At 39.5% G+C, this 15,230-nt stretch overlaps 1 protein-coding gene across 2 annotated transcripts in view; it reads left to right on the top strand.

The window, feature by feature from the left end:
• The window catches only part of LOC131140048 (protein Daple-like), a 48,762-nt gene continuing 33,532 nt past the window's right edge, over positions 1-15,230 (top strand). For both annotated transcript variants that reach the window (XR_009132338.1, XM_058090118.1), the window contains exons 1-5: positions 1-528; positions 1,669-1,781; positions 4,719-4,827; positions 12,953-13,022; positions 14,311-14,369. Coding sequence is in view for 1 of the 2 variants with exons in the window: in XM_058090118.1 (XP_057946101.1) it covers positions 469-528; positions 1,669-1,781; positions 4,719-4,827; positions 12,953-13,022; positions 14,311-14,369 (411 nt within the window). In the remaining variant the exon portion in view is untranslated. The remainder of the gene's footprint in view (positions 529-1,668; positions 1,782-4,718; positions 4,828-12,952; positions 13,023-14,310; positions 14,370-15,230) is intronic.

Genomic DNA, 15,230 nt, shown 5'->3' on the forward strand with positions numbered 1-15,230 from the left:
TTAGTTTGTGTATTGTATCTCCGCTACCATTGCGGTAGGACGTTTAAGAAAAAGACCATTAAAACGTCGCATTTGCGTGTAAAGTAATATTTTATCGCGTATTTTTGCTGCTTTTTTTTTTAATAGTTTTTTGTTTGTACATGTGTGATGTATCCCGGACAACGCGAGTCCTGCGAAGTTGGGATCAAGTGTTTTTCCGTGGAATAAAATGGATATTTCCCAAGTGTAGCCACCGGATATGATTGTGTCGCTTTTTGGAACTTTGCGGAAGACTTTTTGGGACCATTTGGAGACGATTGGGAATACTAAACCATGTGTGGAGGGACAAAGTGAAACAATAGTGAGCGTTGGAGAGAAAGCTCATCCGGGGGAGGTCTATTCCGCGAGGGGGGCTTTGTTCCGTCCTGTGGAGATCATCGATTGATTGATCGATTGTTTGATCCGCAGCCCCAACCAACCACCACCAACATGGATGTGACTCTTTCCGAGCTCTTGGTTGCCTTCTTGGAGTCCCCACTCGTGTTGTGGGTGAGTGGAAGCGTGTCTCTCTCTCCCGGGTAGAAGTTAACAAACTTCCACAAACGCATCACGACGGGTTCTAAATATATGTTGTATGCATATTTGTTATAGTTTTAATTCTAATGACCGTGTCTTGGGTACACATGTCAACGTAAAAGTACTGTCACGTAAAAGTAAAAGTTCACTAATTTGCTATTCCAGTCTACAAATTTATTTCTTATCCTTTTTTATTAAGATATTAATTTATTAACACCAAAAATATCAATAGCAAAACAAGGTTATTGTTTGGTACAATGGCGGTTTGACTTGAAAAGGTGCATACTCCAATCCAGTAGGTGGCAGTATCGAACATGGATGACAGGTAAATAATAATCATGGCTTCCTTTCAACTTCTATCAGTACATTTCAATTCATATACGATACTGCTTGGGTGTCTAAACTTTTTCCACCGAGTACTGGGGGGTGGGGGGGTGCACTAAAAAAATTTGGGGAAAAAATGCTGCGGTCCGCTAATGGCCCCCGGGCCGTACTTTGGAGACCTTATACATTTTTTTGCCTTAAAAAAATCTTACAAATATAAAAATTCGATTTTTCTGATAATTTAGATAATTTGCTTATACTTTTATTTAATGTAGTTTAATGTATTTTAATTATTTTAAAATATTTTTTTATTTTTAAAATTATATTTATATTAAGTATTTATTTAACTATTAACCGCCTGAACCAGTACCATCAATTAAAAAAAAATCAATGCCCTTTCTTGTGACAGAATTGAACAATATAGTTAAATATATAAATAAAATATTTTTATTTTTTAAATAATATTTATATTATTTACTTATTTAACTATTAACCGCGTGAACCAGTACTATAAAAACAATAAAAAAAAAATCAATGCCCTTTTAAAAATAAAAATATTAAAAAATAATTGAAATACATTAAATAAAATAATAAGCAAATTATCTTAATTATCTGAAAAATCAAATTTTTATATTTGTAATAATTTTTTTTTTCAAAAGCCAAAAAATTTATATGGTCTTCAAAGTACGGCCCGGGGGCCATTAGCGGAACGCAGCATTTTTTTCTATTTTTCGTAAAATAAATTTGTGTCACAATGATTGTTTTTGTCCTTACATTGTGTGTTTTCAGGTGCGGACATTGGGCCCGCTGGGGTCATGTGACCACGTGGGCTCGGAGGATCGTGTCAACATGTTCATCGAGCTCGTGGATGGCGTCTTCCTGCACAAGATCATGACACACATGTAGGTGATGCTTCTGGTTCGGTTGACTCGTGTGTGTGTGTGTGTGTGTGTGTGTGTGTGTGTGTGTGTGTGTGTGTTAGTGCGTCTTGCGTGCGTTTATGCGCGACCACATCCTGTGACGCTCTTGTTTCAGGTTGAGGGCGTCACTGCCACATGTGTTGCTCACGCTCTTAAAAGTGATAGTTTAGCCTTTTTATGAAGCATCTTTGATGGGATTCAGACGGTCCAGCATGACTCAACAAAATGGCTTTCATGTACTAAAAGGGCTTTATTACATTATACTTTATTATACTTCTATCATTACAAAGACTAGCAAACCTTTGTATGAAACGCACTTTTATACTGTACTCTAACTGTTTTACTCTATTTTCAATTTTAACAAAAAATCCCTAAAAAACATTCCATAAAGGCTATAAATTAGAAGGGCTGCACAGTGGAGTAGTGGTTAGCGCACTGACCTCACAGCAAGGAGACCCGAGTTCAATGCCACCCTCGGCCATCTCTCCGATTTCCTCCCACATTCCAAAAAACATGCTAGGTTAATTAGCCACTCCAAATTGTCCATAGGTATGAATGTGAGTGTGAATGGTTGTTTGTCTATATGTGCCCTGTGATTGGCTGGCCACCAGTCCAGGGTGTACTCCGCCTCTCGCCCCAAGAAGACAGCTGGGATAGGCTCCAGCACCCCCGCGACCCTCGTGAGGATAAGCGGTAGAAAATGAATGAACATTATTCCAACAGTAAAATATGGTGGTGGTAGTGTGATGGTCTGGGACTGTTTTGCTGCATCAGGACCTGGAAGACTCACTGTGATAAATGGAACCATGAATTATTGTTAATATGCAAATATGGGCTGCACGACGGTGGAGTGGTTAGCGCGCAGGCCTCACAGCTAGCGGACCCGAGTTCAATTCCACCCTCGGGCCATCTCTGTGTGGAGTTTGCGTGGGTTTTCTCCGGGTACTCCGGTTTCCTCCCACATTCCAAAAACATGCTAGGTTAATTAGCCACTCCAAATTGTCCATATAGGTATGAATGTGAGTGTGAATGGTTGTTTGCGCTGAACATAAAAGGCTTCTGTGCATTTGAAGCCGGCCAATCACACGCGTTCATACTTCATTGTCTTAGGATACGTTATTCCAATCATAATAACGCTATTGTTCTCCACTCTCCCACTGCATCCCCAGCCCCCTCGCATATATTCAGTCTGGGGTTGGGTCTTGTGGGGGGGGGGTCTGTAAGAAAGTGGGTTAAACAGGAGGGGGCCCAGGGTGGAGGTGCTGTGAACATTATTAAAGGAAGGTCATTCAGCCCAGTCAGTCTATTATTTCAGTCCACATGAAGCTGGCACAGAACTCCATAGGACATGACCGGAGTTCACCGCACCTTAGGAACCCCACCCCACCCAACCCCCCACCCCCCAACTGATCATTCTTCATTCTGTTGGATTGGACACACAAAATAAAACCTAACTAGGGAATGCAGTCGCTTTTGGGGGAATCCTAAATGGGTTGGGAAATATGGGAAACTGCCATCATTCCTTATTTCATGGCTAAATGTACTGCAAAAAAGGCCAGTAAGGATAATTCATAATGCCGCCGACATGATGTGCTATATATATATATCACTATATTGACACTTACTATGGTACCCATTATGGCATTGGATGCATTATGGAAAGCAGGAAGTGAACAAATGTAACAGTTACTGAATGTAAAAGTACCAGGGAACGTACTGGGAACTGATTATGGGATGCACTCAATTGTAATCTGATTCATGTTCAATTGAAATAAAACCATTAAAATGTTTTAAATAATTAAATTTTTTTTTAAACTTTTAAAAAAATTAAAAACTATTTTTTAAAATAAAATAAACATAAATTATTTTAGAAAGACAGGAAGTGAACAAACCATTAAATAATAATAAAAATTAAAAACAATTTAAAACAAAATTAAAAATGTTTTTAAATAAAAAATAAAATAAAAAAATTAAATTATATTAGAAAGGCAGGAAGTGAACAAACCATTAAAAAATAAAATAATAATAATAATAATAAAAATAATTTAAAACAAAATTAAAAACTTTTTTAAATAAATAATGAAATTAAAAAAACTTAAATTGTATTAGGAAAGCAGGAAGTGAACAAATGTAACAGTTACTGATTGTAAAAGTACCAGATGGAGGGGTAGGATTTAATAAGCTTTGCTTCTTCCTACTCCTTTTGGACATGTGGAACTGGGAACTGATTATGGGATGCATTCAATTGTAATCTGATGCATGTTCAAATGAAATTAAACCATTTAAAAAATTGTAAAAAAATTAAAAAAAATTATTTAAAAAAATAATAAAAAAAGCTTAAATTATATTAGGAAAGCAGGAAGTGAACAAATGTAACAGTTACTGATTGTAAAAATACCAGATGGAGGGGTAGGATTTAATAAGTTGAATTTCATTTTCAAATGAAATTAAACCATTACCATCATTAGCATTATCATGTCGACGTACCCTTGAGCAAGAAGCCCCAGTTGCTCCTGATGACGGAGCTGGCAAAGCGCCATACCAGACCAGTTTACCAACACCAGTACATTGTTGATGTTTGTAACTGGTCGTTTGGTGCTAGCGTCGCCCTTTTATGTGAACACGCTAATGGCTAACCCAGGACCGTTTATTCCTGCCACCTTCCATGTTGGACTTGGTTATGTTGGGACGTGGCTCAGGTCAGGAAAAGACTTTCAAGGCTCACACACACACACACACACATATACACACACATACACACACACACACACACACACTGTTGAAATGCAAATGAGCCTGTCAGAGGATGACGTCTGTTATCGTAAATCCTCCTTCCGTACAAAAGGAATTATTTCTAGTAGTCCTCGTCCTAAATGGGTGCCAACTAAGTCCTCTAAGGATGTGTTTTTGTTCCCATAGTGACCCCGGACCAAATAATCAGAGGCTGAACAAGAACGTGAACAACGACGTGTCACTCCGTCTTCACAACCTGACCCTCCTCACCCGACACGTCAGGACGTACTACCAGGTATGCACACATTTGGTTGCTGCGTCCCTCCAGAAACCACTTGGGTACAGGTCACATACGAGCACATCAAGGACACAAGTTGGTCCTATTCCTGTTCCTATTCCTGTTCCTCAAGGAGCTTTATGAGAAAGAAACCACTGTGATCATAAAAAATGGAATAAATCCAAGATAAGTGAATTATTCCCCTTATATTCCCCTTACACCTCCAAGGGGATTATGAGGAAGGTGTGGAATCAGACCATAATCACTCAAGAAGAACTTCAAGGGAACAGGAACTCTGGAATACATTTTTATTGGAGTTGGAGTGTAGAAAAACACTTTATGTCATCTATTTATTCTCCATGTTATTATCCATCCATCCATCTAGCCATCCATCTATCATCCATCCATCCATCCATCTATCCATCCATCTATCATCCATCCATCCATCTATCCATCCATCTATCATCCATCCATCCATCCATCTATCATCCATCTATCTATCCATCCATCTAGCCATCCATCTATCATCCATCCATCTAGCCATCCATCTATCATCCATCCATCCATCCATCTAGCCATCCATCTATCATCCATCCATCCATCTATCTAGCCATCCATCTATCATCCATCCATCCATCCAAATACCGTCTTCAACATTATTCCATCCATCTATCTATCTATCCATCCATTTATCATCCATTCATCCATCTATCTATCCATCCAGCCATCATCCATCCATCTATCATCCATCTATCCATCCATCCATCCATCCAAATATCGTTTTCAATATTATCCCATCCATCTATCCATCCATCTATCTATCATCCAGCCATCATCCATCCATCCTTCCAGCCATCATCCATCCACCCATCATCCATCTATCCATCCATCCAAATATCGTTTTCAACATTATCCCATCCATCCATCCATCCATCCATCTATCATCCATCTATCATCCATCCAAATATCGTTTTCAATATTATCCCATCCATCCATCTATCTATCCATCCATCCAGCCATCATCCATCCATCTATCCATCCATCCAAATATCGTTTTCAACATTATCCCATCCATCTATCCATCCATCTATCTATCATCCATCTACCATCTATCCATCCATCCAGCCATCCATCCATCCATCCATCCATCTATCATCCATCCAAATATCGTTTTCAATATTATCCCATCCATCCATCTATCTATCCATCCATCCAGCCATCATCCATCCATCTATCCATCCATCTATCCATCCATCCAAATATCGTTGTCAACATTATCCCATCCATCTCTCTATCTATCTATCTATCTCTATCTATCTATCCATCCATCCAAACAACATTTTCAACATTATCCCATCCATCCATCCATCTCTCTATCTCTATCTCTCTATCTATCTATCCATCCATCCAAATATTGTTTTCAACATTATCCCATCCATCCATCTATCTATCCATCCATCCATCCATCCATCCATCCAAATATCGTTTTTAACATTATCCCAGCCAGGCTGCACGGTGGTCGAGTGGTTAGCACTTCAATACTAGGAGACCCGAGTTCAATCCCACCCTGGGCCATCTCTGTGTGCAGTTTGCATGTTCTCCCCGTGCATGCGTGGGTTTTCTCCGGGTACTCCGGTTTCCTCCCACATTCCAAAAACATGCTAGGTTAATTAGCCACTCCAAATTGTCCATAGGTATGAATGTGAGTGTGAATGGTTGTTTGTCTATATGTGCCCTGGGATTGGCTGGCCACCAGTCCAGGGTGTACCCCGCCTCTCGCCCTAAGAAGACAGCTGGGATAGGCTCCAGCACCCCCGTGTGACCCTTGTGAGGATAAGCGGTAAAAAATGAATGAATGCTAACATATGCTAGCCAGTGAGTGTTGTCATATAGCATCTAACAAGAAATAAGAATGAAATGAAACAGTAATAGAAAAAAGAACAATTTTTTTTCTTACCCTGGGGCTTTTACAGCGATGCTAATATCGACATCCCCGTGATGCTAATAGCAACTTGTAGTCAGGAAGTCTGATTCCAGTCTGCAGATATCATTCCATGTGTAGCGTTTGGTGGTTTTGGACTGTTTGTGATTGTGACGTGCTGAGACCTGATCGTGGGTGCGTTCATGATCCCGAAACATCATAACGAGGAATGTCATACATCGAGGAGCACACGTGTGTATGGATGATCAACCAATAGGACGCCATCCAACACATCAGTTGTATTATTTAGTTGTTTTAGTTGGCGCATCTTAAAGGCATTCTAAGAATCACGTTTCAGAAATACTACTTGTCTACTTGTACTTGTACATGTGTAACACTGTGTATGTATGTGTGTGTGTGTGTGTTCAGTGGTAGGTATTTGTTTGTGGTTAGAGATTAACCATCAGATTAACCCCATACTGCCCGGAATGACCCACTTCAACGGTGCATACAGACTCGAAGTACAATCAGTCTGTGAACGTTGCATTGTATGGAATATGGCCTATTATATCCAAGTAATAATATGTAAATAATATTCATATTCTCCAACGGGCCACCACATGTAAATAATGTTAGCGTAATGCCAACAACAGGCTTTTATTGCAGGTTTGCATTGTCTCACAACAGGAACAAAAATCCTTCATACGAAAGTTAGTAACAGTAACTCAAGCTAAGCTAAAACTTGACCCTGTCCACTTCCTGTGGACAGGGTCTGTTAATTAACTCTTAATTATGTTTTAAATTGCTTATATACTCTTATTATGCTTACTATATTACACAATATGGGTGTAAAGGTGACTATAGGGGTGTTAGATCATGTTCAGAGAGCTCTGATAATACATTCATTCATTTATTTTCTATCACTTATTCTAACAAGGGTCGCCGGGGGGGGAGGGGGGTGCTGGAGCCAATCCCAATCGCCAGCCAATCACAGGGCACATATAGGCAAACAACCATTCACACTCACATTCATACCTATGGACAATTTGGAGTGGCTAATTAACCTAGCATGTTTTTGGAATGTGGGAGGAAACCGGAGTACCCGGAGAAAACCCACACATGCAAACTCCACACAGAGATGGCGGAGGGTGGAATTGAACCCTGGTCTCCTAGCTGTGAGGGCTGCGCGCTAACCACTAGACCGCCGTTTTAAATGGCTTATATACTCTTATTATGCTTACTATATTACACAATAAGGCTGTAAAGGTGACTATAGGGGTGTTAGTTCATGTTCAAACAACCATTCACACTCACATTCATACCTATGGACAATTTGGAGTGGCTAATTAACCTAGCATGTTTTTGGAATGTGGGCATGCATGTCGAGAACATGCAAACTCCACACAGAGATGGCCCAGGGTGGAATTGAACTCGTGTCTTCTAGCTGTGAGGCCTGCGTGGTAACCACTCGTCCACCGTGTAGCCTTGATATGTATTATTCATTCATTCATTCATTTTCTACCGCTTATCCTCACAAGGGTCGCGGGAATGCTGGAGCCTATCCCAGCTGTCTTCAGGCGACCGGTGGCCAGCCAATCACAGGGCACATATAGACAAACAACCATTCACACTCACATTCATACCTATGGACAATTTGGAGTGGCTAATTAACCTAGCATGTTTTTGGAATGTGGGAGGAAACTGGAGTACGGGGAGAACATGCAAACTCCACACAGAGATGGTCGAGGGTGGAATTGAACTCGTGTCTTCTAGCTGTGAGGTCTGCACGCTAACCACTCGTCCGCCGTGCTGCCCTAAATGTAACAATATCAACAAAAATAAACATAGTTGATATTTATATTTATCTTGATCCAAGTACCCGTTGTAGTATTTTTTTTTTGACTAGTAGAATTGGCCCTCTAAGTCTGGTCTTCCCGTCGGAATTCCGACTCTTGGGAGACGGAGGAAACTGCCAAACAAAAGGTTGACTCTGTGGTTGTTTTGAACACCGTATCCTCTGGCCTACTTTACGTACATACACACAAAAGTAGTGGTACCACTCGGGTTCACTATGTACTACGTATGTCTCACGGCACCTGGGCGTGTTGGTTTTCTAGCAGAATGAGGAGAGCGAGTGAACCCTCCTCCTCCTCCTGGTGTGAAAGCGAAAGTGACGCTTAGAGGATTTGTTAAAGTCAGGTCTCCTGGTGGCTGCCAATATTATATTGATCTGGTATTAGACATGCGAGCCCACAGTGTTAATGGGGCATGGATTTGTGTGTGTGTGTGTGTGTGTGTGTGTAAATGGGTCATTGTTGAGTCCTGTTATAATGTCCTTATGCGTTGGATGCAAGCAGTCATTTTTCAGCATTGATGCACAGCACATATTTTATTTTTAGATTTATAAAATAAAAAAAAAAAAAAATATATATATATATATATTTTACTTGATATTATATTTATTTTTATTTTATCAGATCACATTCAAATGCGTCTTTATAACAATTCTTGCAAAAAATCTTGCTCCACTCAAAATAGTAAAGCGCTACCTGACGCCACCTGTCTTTTATTTGGTGATGGTAATGGTAATGGTTTAATTTCATTTGAACATGCATCAGATTACAATTGAATGCATCCCATAATCAGTTCCCAGTTCCACATGTCCAAAAGGAGAAACTGTTACATTTGTTCACTTCCTGCCTTTCTAATATAATTAAAAAAAAAATTGTGATTTTTTTATTTAAAAAAATTGTTTTTATTTTTTTATTGTTTTTAATTTTTTTTTAATTATTTTAATTTTTTAATGGTTTGTTCACTTTCTGCCTTTCTAATATAATTTAATTTTTTTAATTGTGTTTTTGTTTAAAAAAAATAGTTTTTAATTTTTTAAATAGTTTTTAATTTTTTTTTAATTATTTTAATTTTTGTATTGGTTTTATTTCATTTGAACATGCATCAGATTACAATTGAATGCATCCCATAATCAGTTCCCAGTTACACATGTCCAAAAGGAGTAGGAAGAAGCAAAGCTTATTAAATCCTACCCCTCCGTCTGGTACTTTTACAATCACTAACTGTTACATTTGTTCACTTCCTGCTTTCCTAATATAATTTAAGTTTTTTTAATTTTATTTTTTTATTTTAAATTGTTTTTTTTAATTTTTTTTAATTGTTTTACATTTTTTTTATTATTTTATTTTTTTAATGGTTTGTTCACTTCCTGCCTTTCTAATATAATTTGTTTTTTTATTTTATTTTTTTGTTTTAAAAAAATAGTTTTTAATTTTTTTTAATAGTTTTTAATTTTTTTTAAATTTTTTTTATGGTTTTACTTCATTTGAACATGCCTCAGATTACAATTGAGTGCATCCCATAATCAGTTCCCAGTTCCACATGTCCAAAAGGAGTAGGAAGAAGCAAAGCTTATTAAATCCTACCCCTCCATCTGGTACTTTTACAATCACTAACTGTTACATTTGTTCACTTCCTGCTTTCCTAATATAATTTAAGTTTTTTTTAATTTCATTTTTTTATTTAAAAAAATTGTTTTTAATTTTTTTTATTGTTTTTAATTTTTTCATTATTTTTTTTATGGTTTGTTCACTTCCTGCTTTTCTAATATAATTTAATTTTTTTTATTTTATTTTTTTGTTTTGAAAAAATAGTTTTTAATTTTTTTTTAATAGTTTTTATTTTTTTTAATTATTTTAATTTTTTTAATGGTTTTATTTCATTTGAACATGCATCTACCCCTCCATCTGGTACTTTTACAATCACTCACTGTTACATTTGTTCACTTCCTGCTTTCCATAATACAGTTTAAGGTGTTTTTTTTTTGTTAATAATAATGCACCTCGTACCGAAGTAGGCGGTGATATGAGCATCCAATGACATAATGGGATCATATTTCTCCTGTTCATGTCTATATTTGTACATTTAGCATATAGCTCCAGACTAGCACGGTTACAGTTGCTATTCAAATATTGTGGCTTTCCCCCCCCCCCTGATGGGACGTAAGCTGTGTCAAACCTCCTAGGACCAGCTGGTAATCGGCACGCATGTTTTATTCACACCTCCAGTGCATTGTGGGTAAAGGGAGAGCGAGGTTCCAGGATCAAGTTACCTCCTGGTCTTAAGGTCATTGTAATCGTACCTGCAGCCATTGTGCTCCCTGCGAGCCTTTTCCCGTACGCCAGTTCAGTTGGAACGCTTATGTAAGGCGATGCAAGCGCAGGCGACTTTCAGACGACGTATTAAGTCGAGAAACACAAACCAAACGACGACTTTTGAAATGTGCGTTATGGAACTATGTGTGTGTGTGTGTGTGAGGGGGGGGCTTGTTTTTGCGTGCGTTATTCCCAGACGGCTCCCAGGGACTTCCACTTTCTCTCCCCCTCTCTCTCGCCCACAAGCACACACCTTGTTATGTCTCTTCCCATACGTCCTCGCTCTAAACTCTCTATCTCTCTTCATGGAGTCCTTAATCCACCCTCATGTGTCCTCGTGTAAACAAGTCCATTGTTCTCCATTACAACCTTTCATTCACGTACATTTTGGAATTGTCGGAACAATACCATGTTGATGATGGGGTGGCCGATACTGGAAATTTTAATATCAATGCAATACCAAGTCAATTGCAGATACTTGCGAGCGGGGCTTGAGGTGGCTTAGGCATGTAGTCCAAACGCCTCCATTGGCGTTCCCAGCCGGGGAAAAAAGGCCCCTGGGCAGACCTAGGACCAGCGATGGGAATAACGGTGTTACTTTTTTCAGTAACGGGTAATCTAACTAATTACTTTTACTGTCGGCATTAACGCCGTTATCATTTTTCGACACCCCGTTACTGTACGTTACTGAAGCCGCCTAAAAAATATATCACAGACTTCACAAATTGCATCTTCAGCCAATCAGAGAACTTGAGTGGGCGGGTGTTTAGAGAGCACATAATCCAATCCACTTTAATTTATAAACAGAGTTTCCAAAGTGCTGCACAGACTAGTAAAATATAAAGTAAAAATAAAATACAAATAAATAAATGTACAAATTGAATTTAATCCAAAACTAAAAGATAATTTAAGAAATAAAATCGTAAAATAGATATTAAAATATTAAAAACAAGAAAAAACACATAAGCGATGAGGATTCGCTAACATTGCGTCTTCAGCCAATCAGAGAACTTCAGTGGGCGGGTGTTTAGAGCACATAAGCAATGAGAATTGGCTAAGATTTAGTAAGATTGCGTTTTCAGCCAATCAGAGAACTTGAATGGGCGGGTGTTTAGAGCACATTCGCTAAGATTGCGTCTTCAGCCAATCAGAGAACTTGAGTGGGCGGGTGTTTAGAGCACATAAGCAATGAGAATTGGCTAAGGTTTAGTAAGATTGCTTTTTCAGCCAATCATAGAACTTGAATGGGCGGGTGTTTAGAGCACATTCGCTAAGATTGCGTCTTCAGCCAATCAGAGAACTTGGGTGGGCGGGTGTTTAGAGCAACATAAGCAATGAGCATTTGGCTAAGGTTTAGTTAGATTGTGTTTTCAGCCAATCAGAGAACTTAGCTGGGCGGGTGTGTACAGCACATAAGCAATGAGGATTGGCTAAGATTGCGTCTTCAGCCAATCAGAGAACTTGAGTGGGCGGGTGTTTAGTGCAATCTAGTGTGAATACAGCGTTTGCCAAAAGGAAGTACAGACACTACTTTAACCTCGTTGAGGCGAAAGGTAAAAATATGTACACGTCGAAAGTACGTTATATCCCCGGAAAAAAACTATGTCCACGTATTTTGGGGGAGGGGGGGTAGCAGTAGTTACTTTTACTGGTAACATATAACTGGTAACTATAACTAATTACTTTTTTAAAGTAACATTCCCAACCCAAGTGAAAAAATATCACTCTCATCAAGCTAGTATTGATCCAATTCCAATACCAGTTAACATTTTGATCCATCCGCTCACCCCAAGTTGAAGAAGCATGTCAAGCTTTTGCTCCTATCCTCCATTCTGACCTTTTTCCTGATAAACCTTGTTGGCTGAGTGTTGGCTCCACACCCACAGACACACGAGTGGGGAGGGAAACACACCTAAGAAGGCTATAAACATGGAGTCACGCAACTTTAGATTCTGTTCATGTTAGAGTCTTGTTCATGACTAGCATGTCATGGATGAGGCGGTTTTCAAGTAGTTTTTTTTCCTCTGCCTTTATGAACGTTCCTCTTCTGTTACAGGATACCCTTCAGCAGCTAATAGTGATGCCCCTTCCTAACATCGTCTGCATCGCCAAGGATCCATTATCAGGTAACTGACACGCCCCAAACATCTTGATAACATTCATGGAAACACTTAAGCGCCGTTCCCACTAATAAATTCATTCATTCATTTTCTACTGCTTATCCTCACGAGGGTCGTGGGTATGCTGGAGCCTATCCCAGCTGTCTTCTTGGGCGGAGAGGCGGGGTACACCCTGGACTGGTGGCCAGCCAATCACAGGGCACATATAGACAAACAACCATTCACACTCACATTCATACCTATGGACAATTTGGAGTGGCTAATTAACCTAGCATGTTTTTTTGGAATGTGGGAGGAAACCGGAGTACTCGGAGAAAACCCACGCATGGCCCAGGGTGGAATTGAACCCTGGTCTCCTAGCTGTGAGGTCTGCGCGCTAACCACTCGATCACCGTACAGCCTATATATGCATATTAACAATAATTCATGGTTCCATTTATCACAGTGAGTCTTCCAGGTCCTGATGCAGCAAAACAGTCCCAGACCATCACACTACCACCACCATATTTTACTGTTGGAATCATGTTCATTCATTGTCGTCACCAGCTGTCTTGGGGAGAGAGGCGGGGTTACACCCTGGACTGGTGGCCAGCCAATCACAGGGCACATATAGACAAACAACCATTCACACTCACATTCATACCTATGGACAATTTGGAGTGGCTAATTAACCTAGCATGTTTTTGGAATGTGGGAGGAAACCGGAGTACCCGGAGAAAACCCACGCATGCACGGGGAGAACATGCAAACTCCACACAGAGATGGCCGAGGGTGGAATTGAACCCTGGTCTCCTCGCCGTGAGGTCTGCATGCTAACCACTCGACCACCGTGCAGCCCATATATGCATATTAACAATAATTCATGGTTCCATTCATCACAGTGAGTCTTCCAGGTCCTGATGCAGCAAAACAGTCCCAGACCATCACACTACCACCACCATATTTTACTGTTGGAATAATGTTCATTCATTTTCTACCGCTTATCTTCACGACGGTCGTCACCAGCTGTCTTCTTGGGGCGAGAGGCGGGGTTACAACCTGGACTGGTGGCCAGCCAATCACAGGGCACATATAGACAAACAACCATTCACACTCACATTCATACCTATGGACAATTTGGAGTGGCTAATTAACCTAGCATGTTTTTGGAATGTGGGAGGAAACCGGAGTACCCGGAGAAAACCCACGCATGCACGGGGAGAACATGCAAAAAAAAATTGTTTCTATCATTTTTTTTAATCTACTCTAATCCAAAAGCAGAAAAAGTAAGTCTTTGTGTTGTTTGCCCCCACAGCAAAGAGCATGGAGGAGCTGAAAAGACTTCTACTGTTAATTCTTGGCTGTGCTGTTCAGGTAACTCTTACACAAATACCAAATACACATGCCCAGACAGCCGGTCTCTCCCACTGCGTCGCTCACCCAAGGAGTATTTCTGTTTAGCTTTTCATGTCTGAGCAGAGCCGACTGCCGACGCTGCATCAATAGACTCAGCTGCACGTTGGCGCCGCTGTGGAATTAAACGTTGCCACAATAACCGGAGTACCCGGAGAAAACCCACACATGCACGGGGAGAACATGCAAACTCCACACAGAGATGGCCGAGGGTGGAATCGAACTCGGGTCTCCGAGCTGCGTGGCCTGCGTGCTAACCGCTCGAACACCGTGCAGCCATGACTAAAATCATGAAAGCTTTTGTACACAAACGAGTCTTCGCTACCGTTTTTACTGGCAGATTTGGTGCTAGCTGTTTCTCAAACACATTATAACGGGACTGTTTGTGTAGCTTGTCATGACTAAAAGTCTCCAGTCAGATTGAACAATCCCCACTTCCAACATAATGAGAATTAGTACACTCAGCAGCGGCTAGCTTAAAGTGTTGTTTAATAAGTAAGATGCTAGTAAGTTCATAAAGAAACACTTTTATGCTAGGACTACGTTATGCTAGACTGGTCTTGAACCAGTCATGATGTGCTATGTATATATATATCACTATATTGACGGTTACTATGGTAACCATTATGTCATAGGATGGTCATATCAACTCGTACTTCGGAACGTGACTAAAATAAAATAAAATAAAACATAAAAAATTAAAAATAATAATATAAAAAATAATAAAAAAATTATAACAGTAATTTTATAATATAAAATAATAATATAAAATATCAAAATAATAATAAAAAATGTATACATTTATTAAAAAAAACTATTAGG

The sequence above is a fragment of the Doryrhamphus excisus genome, chromosome 13, assembly GCF_030265055.1.
Source record: "Doryrhamphus excisus isolate RoL2022-K1 chromosome 13, RoL_Dexc_1.0, whole genome shotgun sequence".
In the NCBI taxonomy this organism is placed as follows: Eukaryota; Metazoa; Chordata; class Actinopteri; order Syngnathiformes; family Syngnathidae; genus Doryrhamphus; species Doryrhamphus excisus.